Genomic DNA, 11,485 nt, shown 5'->3' with positions numbered 1-11,485 from the left:
AAAGCTGCAATTGGAATGCTTTCCGTGGCTAGAACGGTAGAAGAATAAATAAGGCTGGAGTTCGCCTAGCTTTCACGTGTCAACTGCTTTCTCTTTACTTTACCTTCTGACTTTCTCTTTTCGGCATAAGCTCTTGCCACTGAAGAAGCTGGTTCAACTTGAGCAAGAACTGCTTCGGATCAAAGACACTTCGTACCGAGGTCATACACAATTACACTGTCCTCCGCTTCGGTCCGACATAAAGTAAAGGGGCCAAGTGAGTTCCCGAACACAAAGGTTATCGCTACGCTTATCTTTCAGAAGAACAAGTAGTCCTTTGGTTTTCTTCCATTTTAAGCGCAACACTGATGGATAATGCTCCCAATTCGGCTGATAAGCTTTTCGACCATTAAGGATCTGTTGGGGAAGGAAGTGCATCTTATTGACTGATACTTGTTCGCCTCTTCTTCGATCAGAGGGCACGCTCTGCTAAAACGTTTTTTTGATCTTGAAACTATTTGTAACTCAAGTTTTAAGACAAATTATTAGATGTCTTTCCTTTTCCGGTCGTGCTGATCCTCTCGATCCTCCTCAGTCGGGGGGAGATTGAGATCGGGAAGACTTGGTTGCTTCGAAGAGCTGGCACCGCTTCCATCGCCTCCCATGGAAAGAGGAAATCCTTCTATGGCAGAAAGCAGAAAATCGATCTAGTAGTCTACAAATAGAGCAAAGAAAGGGGCTCCCCGAGTTCCAAAGAGCTCGAGTAATCAACAGTACGGTCATATTGATGATAAATTTGAAAAAGAGTCCGCGTATGAGAAACATGAGTTGGCTTTTCCAGTATCTATAGAATGAACACTGTGAACTATCCGCTTCAAAAGGATGGTTGTCAGTTTCTTCGATCGGAAAAAAAAGACAAAAGAATGGTTTAGCCGATGATAGACTGAGCACTAACCCAATCTTTCAAACCCTGAGATGGGCGATGCCATCAAAGGATGGGATTGCCTTCTTTATTTTAGACTATTTCCCTAAGAAGTTAGTTGAAAATGGTCTACTACAAGAGGTTAATAATACCAAGCTCGTAGCCTTTGAAAAGTGTCAAACTTGAGAGGCTTAGTAAGAATATCTGCAATTTGATCATGTGATTTCACATACTTGAGCTGCACCTTCTTCTTTGCAATACAACCTCTAATAAAATGATATCGCGTGTCAATGTGCTTGCTTCGGTTATGGAATACAGGAAGCTTGTTCGATAGGATAAGTCAACCTTATATGTAGGGTTGGACTTCTGGCCTGCTCGTCATAGGGGGAACCTCCGGTCAACTCTACTAGTCCTAGGGTAGGGGCTTTCGCCTTCACCAAAGAATCACTTAGTAGTGTAAGTCGAAGATCTTTCCTAATGGATGATGAGTATTGTGCTGTCATGATTCAAATGATTCTTATTATGTTGGGGAGGTGCCGCCGAAGGTTGTTTAATGTACCATCTGTGCAGACTAGTTCCCCTGAAGGGGAATATCGAATCGGCTCTCATTCCTGCTTGAGTTCAAAGGCCAATCAATCTTATGAAAGAGCCCTGCCTCGGGTCGGATCTCATCTTACTAGATGAAGGAAAGGCTAAGAGCGCATTATATCCCTAGTGGTTTTGGGAAATGGGCAATCAGTTAACTGTCAACCCAGAGACCTTTTGGCTCGCTAGGCCCCTGACTCTTAGAACGGCTTACACATGCCCTCCTACTACTACTTTGAATCTGAAGGAGGCTTACAGCCCTACTAACTCGTTTAAAGAAAGTAAACCCATGCACCAATCGACGGTTCCGAGTTCGTTCTATTAAAAGAAAAAGTAGCCGGATTTTCACTCTGTCGGGCGATTCCTCTTTGAGCGATTTGGCTTGGCCACTGCCACTAAAGAAAGAGGTTTCTTTTGACCAAGATAACGAGCTAGCTACAAAAGCGACCACTGAAAGAAGGTAAACCGAAGCAGACAAATGAAGTCGAATTGGCCTAGCCTAACGGTTCTATAGCCTCTACCTATTGAGTTACCTCTCCTGGGGTTCAAGAGTAAGGATTCACAGCAGAGGTTCATATTAAGTAAATAGACGGGCAGTCAAGCAAAGCAAGAGAGGCTAGCGAATAAGCAGACGAGGACTCTACTACCCAAAGACAGCTGCTACTGGAGAAGAAAGACTCAGGAGTGGAACGGAGCGGAAGAGTTAAGGAAAAAGGCTAACGAGAGAAGGGTTTAGTAAGCTAGAGATTTGTAATCTGTCTTTGTTCCAGAGGGGAATGAGTGTTGATGGATTGCCCACGGGGCAGGGTGAAAACGAGATCTCTTTCCTCTGGCATACAGTGTCCATGCATGGATTCAAAGCATTGAATCGACCAAAAGCCTTTCTTTAGTGTGGAGGGGGAAACCTTGACTCTCCCAGTCATGTCAATCATTGCGATTGGCCGAAGACTAAAGCGAAGAGTGAATGAGAAGATCCTAAAGAGTGACTCAGGACCGGACGTTAGAGTTGTGGTGTGAGAAAGCGGAAGCAGATACGCCGATGGCTGGAAGGTAGCTACACGCCTCAAAAAAGAGATTGACTGGGCAAGGAAGTCGAATCTCGGAGTTAGTTCAAGCTTTCAGAGCGGTAGCAAGAAAGACAAAAGCAAGGTAAGATGCCGTGATTATCTAAGCTGTCAACGAGCAATTCGTCTCAGTTGAATCCAAAGAAAGAGGGCTAGGCCCGCCCAGTAATGAAGCAAACCGGAAATCCGCAGTCTTTTAGTTTAGGCCCAGTAATTCACTTCTAATAGAAAGAAGTTCTAGGCTCGAGGGAAAATCAATATGAAAGGGAAGGAGATATTCAGGTGGGTCGAATCCACAAGGTCATGATCGAGTTAAGCTTGCGCTTACGTTTTACAGCATTGAGCACGTCGAATCATCCTCCACAACCCTAACCTCACAACCCAATCTTTGAAAATCCTCTTTTTAACTGTGATTTGAATGTCTAAAGTTTGTCTTCAACCTCCCTGGTTTCGACATGGGTTCAAAACTCCGATTCGGTCGGTTAAAAAGTAGGAGCGAATTCGTCTATCACAGGTAGTCGCTCACCCGCAGGTCTTTCTCATATCTAAGCTAAGCCAGAAGGGTCATTTTAATTGGACTCTCAAGTAGAGGAGCTGCTAAGCACCAGTAATGAAGTGAAAATCCAGTGATCGGGACTAGCAGGAAGAACATTAAGTACAATTTCATCGTTCCCTAAAAAAAAAGCCAATATTAACATATTCCCATCAACACCTTTTCTTTTATTGCCGATACGACAGTTTGAATGCCAATAAGCCTTCCTTATAACTTTTTTTGTTTTTGTAGATCACAAAAGCTTCTTGAGCCTCTATTTATAGAGTGTAGAGCAATTCCGCCAATGCAGTACGAATTGCATGGCTGGCACAATCTGAGTACTATAACCATGCTGCCTGTATGAAAAAACAAACTTTGCAAAACCGTTTCACCTAATCCGATCGTGGTGAAGTCAGCAATGGATTCGGCGGATCATCCACGTCATGCTAGGATTTGGGAGGGACATTCACGAGAGTGAGGTGAGTTTTAAGAGAAAGACGGGGGTATAGCAGGACTTGAACCTGCCTTACACTCTACTATGAGTAAGGACTAATTTGTGGCTTCAAAGATGACTCTTTGGCCTTTAGATTCGCTTCCGCGACTTCGCCCTTTAAGTGACAAGGGGGTGAGGTAAGGAGTAGTATAAGAGTGGCTCGATCATCGATAAACCTCCCCTTATTTTTTCATTCTATAGGGCGGGACTGCGGACCAACAATCCAGCAAAAGGGCTGAAAATCTCCTTTCTCAAACCTTCCCCTTTTCATAATAATAAGGTAAGCATCAAAGCCCAGAAAACCCAACCTATACAAAGAGCTCTTTTCAGCCCCTACTCCTAACAAGTGAAAGTTGCTGTTGACGAAGTTTCATTCGTTGCAACGAACGTACCTCTCCCCTTTTTTTTCTTTTCTGGGGGTTGAAGAAAAGCAAGTTCTTTAAACCATTACAGATTCAAAAAAGGAACTCAATGCTCCGCTAATCACTCACGAGATGTCAGAAAATGCCTTTTCTTTTCTAAAGGACCATTTACGAGGTCCAGTATTGAAATCGAAAAGGGGAGGAAGAAGGACTAGACATTCGCGTAGAGGGGTTCCCGGTCTTCTTCACTTGAATAAGATTCAGTCTTTCTCGAGTAACTGATACTCTTAGTGGAGCGGAGGAAGCTAGAAAGTTGCTGTCCGAAAAAGCGATGGAAGAAGCTAGGATAGAGAAGCTTACCTTCTTGTTTACTTGAATCCCACTTGGCTTGGTGAAAGAATCTCATTCCTAGCTTGAGGATTCATCTAAACTAAAAAAAGCTCAAGATCAACAGACTCTCCTTGCTGGAGGGTCCCACCCCCCCTTCTCATTCAAAGCCGGGCCATACGCTCCTATCTCATTCAGGGGTGAACATATTAGTCAAAGGCTTGACCTTTGGGTTCTGTCGCTTGAACAATGAAAATAAAAAAGGCTCGGTCGTAGTCGTTGGAACGAACTCGGTAACCATGAACAGTCATTAGTTAATCTGGCTTGGCTTACGCTTCCTTCCCTCGAGGACAAAAAAAAACCCCCTCCCTGACAGTAGGGGTAGCGCCATAGACCGTCTCTTTGGCTTAGAGTCGCTGCAACGGCTGAGCTGCTTAGGCTTGGTGTACCAGGAAAATGCATATTCTAAATAGTTCAAGTGGCATCTTTCTTTCAGACTGCTTTACTTAGGATGGAGTCCTTGCTTAGCCGAGCTGGAAGCTATACTCTAGGCGGGCTGAGAATCCTCTTCTTTTTCTTCCGGGAATGAGCAAGACTTTGTGTTGTAAGGCCTTGCCTTTCTCGAAAGCTAAACCTAAAAGCGAATAAGTGCATATTCCTTTTTTTTCTGGAATAGGTGAATCCATGCTTATTTCCTTCCCGAGTTGAGAACAGAAGACAATCCCACCCTAGCTATTGGACTTTGATCCTTATCGACTTTGACCGAAAGAGCTATTCTTATTCTTTTCCCGAGACTGGGAAGCGTAAGGCCGGAAAGAAAGTCTTGTACGAGGTTCAGTTCAGGCATAGATACTGGAAAAGAAGTCATGCCTCATTCTTATTGATGTAGATGGGCAATCACCAATGGCTGAAATGAGAAAGGGCTTCGGCATCTGATGATGGGGAGTGAGAGAATGAAGGCGTAAACAGACTGGTGAAAGCAGGATCTATTTGTAAAACCTATAAAGCACGGAACTTTTAGACGCTTGGGGCGCCTATCACCGGAGAGTCACTGCGCTTTCCCGTTGGAGGTAGGAGATAGAATCAATCCATCTTTCGGGATCCATTCAGTCAATCAAAGACGATAAGCGGGACTTTCTTCACATAGGAAGAGAACTGTCATCGATGGACGGGAAAGGACCTGTGACTAGAAAATTTCGTAAAAGAAGAAGAGGGTGGGAAAGCTTTTCCATAAGGTTGAACTCAAAAAAAAAACTAGCTCAATGGTCGATGAAAAGCGTTTGAAGCAGGGTTCAGTGGCTTTCAGCTCCTCTAACCACTTGTTTGTTTTAGAGCCTTTACTAGGCAATGAAGCGAAAGAAAAGCATTAGAAGAGAAAAAGAGGGAGCGGACTTGGGAATGAAAGAAGCCTTGAAAAAGAGTGATGTCGATCCTTTGCTTTGGAGTGGGAGTTCTTCTATCTCCTACGGGGGTTAGAATCACAAGCCGGGGGCTCTCTGGCTTGGTAAGGCCCAGCTTCCTTGTTCTTGCTTTGGTTTTATTTTCTAGTTCTACCTATGAATGAAAAAGAGCTAATGGAATTCGACCAGTGGACGATAGGTCTCGGACAGGGCTTGAGCATGCCTCCTTTCTGATTCTTTTCCGGCTCTTGTTGTCATTCTTCCCAGCCACATGTACCTTTTTCTCTGATCTTCCCGGGTGAAGGAAAACGATTGTTGACTTGGAAAGACGGGAAAAAAAACCGTTTTAAAACCCATGTGGAATTTCGCCATATGTACACTGAGTCGACCTTCTTCGCCCGGAAGTCTCTTTCTGGTCACGACAATGGATGTCCAAGCGGAATTCCACTACTGTGTTGGCTCCCTTGTATTCCACCCTAAGTTTATAGGCCAGTCTTTTTCCACGATTGCGATGGTATCAGCTCTTGGGGCTGGTTCGAGAAGGCTCTCTATTCGGTACGGAACTGACTCAATTTCTTGACGTATATAATCTAAGTGCACCTAGGACTAGGACGGACGGGGCTTATGCCAAGGGTTCATACTATCCTTTCTTATGCTTGACGAGAGTCTATCTTATTGGTTTCTCTATCGGCTAGCGCCGTGACTCTAAGGCATTCTTTCACAAGCGCCTAAGACACTCTACTCTAAAAGAGTCAAGCAAGAGGCGAAGCGGGAAGAACAAGGCTTAGATGATCGGGTAGGCTTGGATTGGATGTGTGGAGAAAGACTTTTCAGTAGTCCGACATGTGCTTCAAAACTCTAGGAGACACTCATTCAGTTTTCTTTGTTTGGTAGGCCATCCATCAACTCTACCCTTCCTTCCCTTACTTGCAGTGCTTCTCCCCCTTACTCAACATAGGGCCTCCTAAAGAACTTCCCCAACTGTCTCAAGTCAGGAAAACACTGTCCTCCCCCCCCCAAAAAAAAGTCAAACTGCCCATCATGCAACTGTAGAAGTTGATCCTACTCTACTGATGGAAAGGCTTTCAATAAGGTACTCTTGCACAATTCAAACCAGCTCGATTTCAGCAAGTTTTTGATCATGGAGAGCAAGAATCCGACGAAGTACTGCAGTGAATGGGCCGCCTTAGCTTACCCCCCTTTTCTGCAATTGTTTCCTCAGAGCCCCAGGGGATTTCAAAACTTTGGTCTAAATCCAACCTAAACAAGTAGAGGATCTGATGAAAAATGATTGGGCGGACTTTTTTCTATTTGGTTAGAAATGGCGCTGAGCTTACAATGGATTCCCCTATGGACACTATGCAGGACATTTTTGCTGACATTAGGAATTCAGAACAGAAGAAAAGGCTTTCGATTGTCGATTTTTGAGGGCAAAGCTAAGCTATTTGGTGAAAGAGGCTGATGTAGAAATGGCGAAGCTGATGGCTGAGATTCAAGAAGGAGAAGAGTATATAGAGAGATCGAAGAAATCTCATGAAGAGTTGGTGAACTTAGCTTAGAAGCTAAGAAAAAGGAGAAGGAACAACTGAACAAAGAGATTAAAGAATTGATGGATCGGGTCAAGAAGCTGGATAAGGAGATTAAATCGCTGGAGACTAAGAGCAAACTGAAGAAGGACGTCGCTGGTGCAACTCTTATATAGTCAAGAAAGAAAATAAAGGTCTATTTTGCTTTATTTATAGGGATAGGGGGCTCGGGTTCTAAGTAGGAATCTTTCTGGTTCCCGCTCCCTCCTTCCCGGCCCTCTTGCTTACTATGAGTTCGCTTCCTACGAGCCCATGCGCGATCGTGCAAATAGATAGGGTTCGGTATTACGAATCCATATACTATAGGATTGGAATCTGGCGATACACAACCTCCCTACCGGTGGGACAAGCGGTAGTACGATTCAAGGGAATTGGACATTCCCGGAACGCATATACAAAAAACTAGAGTCGCGAGGGAACCTTACCGCGGTAGAGGCTCCCCTCTCCCTTCTTTAGTAGCAATGTTCACTACTGCTGCTGTTGCGGAGCACCCGCCCGTAGGTTTTAGTAGACATCGGTACGATTGTAGGATGTTCTAACTCATAAGGCAGTGATAGGGGGAGTACTATTAACAACCATCTCGCTCGCTGGTCTTTTCGACCGTATTATCGACCACGATCGAATCCCGCCCGCATTCGGAATCGGGCAGAGGCCAACAATCAGTAGGGCAATAGCATAGCTATTATTGACCTGACCCTATTACTTAAGCCTACTTATACGAAAGGAGCACCCGGAAACGGATGTCCCTATTGTATTTTAGATGGAGTCATCAACAGGGCTAAGAATCTTACCTTTACTTAGAGAGGGGTATCGGTACCACGCTCTTCCGTGCTCGTAGGTTAACTCCACTATGCATCCCGACAAAGGTCTCATAAACGTGCGCTTCCCTTATGCATCCAGCCGCTTAACTAATGTGAATAGGTTATACAGAAGGGTGGGTTGGTTATATACTCTTATGCGCCTTCCTTCTTCGAACCTTTTGGTATGTATTGCCCCCTATAGATCAGATCCACCAGACGGAGAAACTTCAATTCCGCACTGCTGCTGAGTCGTCGGACTTATCCACCAAGGGATTCGTGGAATTTCTTTGGATTGCGTTGGGGGAAATCTACCAAAGCTAGGCAGATAGATAGACTCCTTTCCCGCTGCTAAGGGCGAGCAAGAAAGAAAATCCAATGATTGTTTTTTAACCAGCGCTCCCCTTTTGGGTATGCAGGTACTAAGAGTCCTCTCACTACCAACCAGCAGACATCATCTGGCTGGGTCTTGCCGGTATCAACAACGAGAAAGAAACAACCAAATGGAAACAGAAACTAACTATGGCTCTTGGCCCAGACAACGTCCTAGGCGTAGGGGAGATCGGAGCAAGAGGGAACGCCTAGACGACGTTTTTATTCCTGGGCTGCAGTAAGTAGATCGAGAGGTCGTTCCGCCCCTTGTCCCCTAAGTTGGGTAATATGTTCTCGACCATTCTTGCTCCAATCTGACCTAGCTGGCGAGCGATCCCAGTTCGCGACAGAGAACAAGACAGCAAGCGAGCGTACCTTTGTTCGCTTCTTCTCCATCAAGCACGGAAGTTTAAGGATAACTGTAGGTCGGTGGCTACCTGAGGAAACTCCGATTCGATCCGCCCCCCGGCTGGGAGGCATCTACCTCATCCCGATCACAAGGAGAGGTTCACTATGATGGGGGTACTTTTTTTTCCCTTCCGGAAAGAATGAAATGCATAGGGGACCATCCTTTTGTTGCGGCATGCTCCTCAGATTTACGGATTCGCAGGGGGCCTCAGGTCATACTTAGTTGACTGACAATGACAAAGGCTTGCGAAACTAAGTAGCGCCCTTTCCTTTTTGAATAAACCATTCTCAAACTCTTTCATAAGTGAAGTAGGCAAACCTATAGGTCCTTAGTAGCGTTGACAAAGAAGAAAAGAGCCGGTTAAAAGTGAAAAGACAGCGAATCTTTTTCTTTCTATCTAAATAAAAGATCTGACTTCTACTTATCGATCCCGGCCCAGAAAAGTGACCGACCAGGGCCCTATTGATGAATGAAAGAAAGGGTTTATGAGCCCTAGCCCTGTAAGCCCACACCTGTGTAGAGTAGATCGTTCAACACCTGCGGCACAAACCTATTTTTGACCTATTCGTCCTAGTATCATAGGCGACCGAACGGCCGCCCCCTAATTACTAGACCGACCTGCTATAATAATTCCATAAACACCTAGCGAAGATATGGCAAACAAATAAAGTAGCCCTATGTTCGGATCTGACAATACCATACCATAATCAAAAGGTACAACGGCCCGAGCGACCAGACTTAACATAAATGTAGCCACTGGAGCCATTCTAAAAAGGGAGAAATTAGCACTACTTGGTGAAATAGGTTCTTTTAGAATCAATTTCAAACCATCTGCTAGAGGTTGTAACAATCCAAACGATCCCACTACATCAGGACCCTTTCGACGTTGCACAAAAGCCATTACTTTACGTTCAGCTAGCACTAAAAAGGCTACTCCTAGTAGAAGTGGTAGAATTATTCCAAGTATTTCAGCTGGAACAGCTATGTACATTTTCGATTTTCTATTCACTCATGATCTGGCCTGGTCGACCCAATCATGATATTGAAGGATGGGACCTTTTTTCAAAATACTCCGGATCCCGAGAATTCCATACGAATCAGTACTGAAAAGCATATACCCATCACTCCCGCGAGTCTCAATAAATCCAGGACAGGAGAAGTTTTGTTACTTCTATATAAAGCTCACTGCCCGGATTGTGTAATTCTAAAAGAAGATTGAGCGCGGGATCTGCATCGGGGCCCGCAGGAGTTTTCCTATTTAAGGTCTCCACTAGCTATCTCTAATGTGGTGTGTGACGGTGGTACTTGTACCTGATAGAATTGCAAGTAGTTATCTATCAAATGGGAAGCTTTGTTAAGCAAGAGCTCGTGGTTATCACCTGGATCCGGGTTGATACTCTCGAACCCGTCCCGATAATTTAACCGGGCCGTATCGATAGGCTCTATTTGCCTGTTCGTCTGCCCTCTTTTTTTTGGTGAGTGGGACTTTTGTTTTACGCCATATTTTGGCGTTCTGTGGCTGGCGTTTTACGCCAGAATGAGGATGAAAAAAGGTCACCGCTAAGCATAGCTACCAATGCAACCTACCATTGTCTTTTTGAACTTTTTGAATACGATTTCTAGTAGCAAGCAAGTCCTTTCTTTATATAAACAATTATAAGTCCAGTCGAATGCGAGCCAAGCTAGGTAAAAAGGGATGCAAAAAGAAAATTGGAGATCTTATACCTTAATCTTAGTACACAGAACACTAAGGGAATCCCGACAAAGCAAGACAAGTAAAAAGTAAAAGCAACTAGATGATTCGACGTCGGATAGCCGCATACCTTGAATCTGCCCTAGGCTAAGAGCTTTCTTCTCTTATTATTGATATTTCGACTCTACCTTTTATTGTATTGAGATTCAATCAATCAACGGCAACTCGACCAATTATGGATGCTCTAATTGGTTAGGCTACTACTGTTTATGCAAAGGCCAATACGAGAACAGGTGCGTCTGGCCTCCCATCCACAGCAACTACAGTTGAAACTGGCTCGTAAGCACCTGGGACAGCTACTCAAATAAGAAGTACTACTGCAAAAACAGATAAGGGCTACTCGAGGACTTCCACCGGACCGGATCTCAAACTCCAGGGTAAGAGACTGCTACTATTCCTTTCTTTCATACCGAAATTTCCACATTCAGGAAACAACTGAAATCTTAAGTAAGGAGAAGCCGATCAACGGTAGCAGTTACCGCAGCACTGTACTTTACTCAGCGATAGCGCCTGGTTCAGTGATGGCAGACTCCTTTTCATCCTCTGATGAAGCTACACCAAGAATGACCACAGCATCCTATTCAGTGATAGAACTCTCCTATCAAATGGATTACCGACCTGAGATGGCATTTTCTTCAGCTATAGCCGACAGTTGAGCAACTGAGCTACTATTCTCTTTCTCTTTTTCTCTGAGGTAACTAAATCGTTAAATCGTATGAGAGAGAAAGAATAAGAAGCAAGGGAAAGAAATTTAGACACGACTTAGTTACTAGTCTGAAACTGCTACCCCCCGCAGCTTTCATTAGTGAACTTTGGCTATGCCTTTCTAGCTTCATCAGCTGATCCTGTGTTGTATTGGCTTCAGTGGCATCCACTGCCTTTGTTCCTTCTTCAGCAGCGTCTC

At 44.5% G+C, this 11,485-nt stretch overlaps 2 protein-coding genes across 2 annotated transcripts; one reads left to right on the top strand and one right to left on the bottom strand.

The window, feature by feature from the left end:
* The first annotated feature begins 8,100 nt into the window (after nucleotides 1-8,100).
* LOC148771652 (uncharacterized) lies at nucleotides 8,101-9,034 on the top strand. Its single transcript, XM_088815160.1, is given in 4 exon segments — nucleotides 8,101-8,268; nucleotides 8,271-8,336; nucleotides 8,445-8,522; nucleotides 8,604-9,034. Coding segments are annotated over 4 exon segments (645 nt in total). The 3' UTR covers nucleotides 8,937-9,034.
* An 81-nt stretch (nucleotides 9,035-9,115) lies between these two features.
* Nucleotides 9,116-9,883, bottom strand: LOC148771651 (NADH dehydrogenase family protein). Its single transcript, XM_088815463.1, has one exon. It carries the CDS (start codon nucleotides 9,817-9,819, stop codon nucleotides 9,430-9,432), a length of 390 nt encoding a protein of 129 aa, XP_088671589.1. The 5' UTR covers nucleotides 9,820-9,883; the 3' UTR covers nucleotides 9,116-9,429.
* Between the last annotated feature and the right edge of the window lie 1,602 nt (nucleotides 9,884-11,485).

The sequence above is a fragment of the Erythranthe guttata genome, chromosome 3 (genome assembly GCF_056151865.1).
Source record: "Erythranthe guttata isolate IM_541 chromosome 3, IM_541, whole genome shotgun sequence".
In the NCBI taxonomy this organism is placed as follows: Eukaryota; Viridiplantae; Streptophyta; class Magnoliopsida; order Lamiales; family Phrymaceae; genus Erythranthe; species Erythranthe guttata.
Note: the sequence above shows the minus strand (reverse complement) of the source record. Positions and strands in the feature narration are given on the sequence as shown.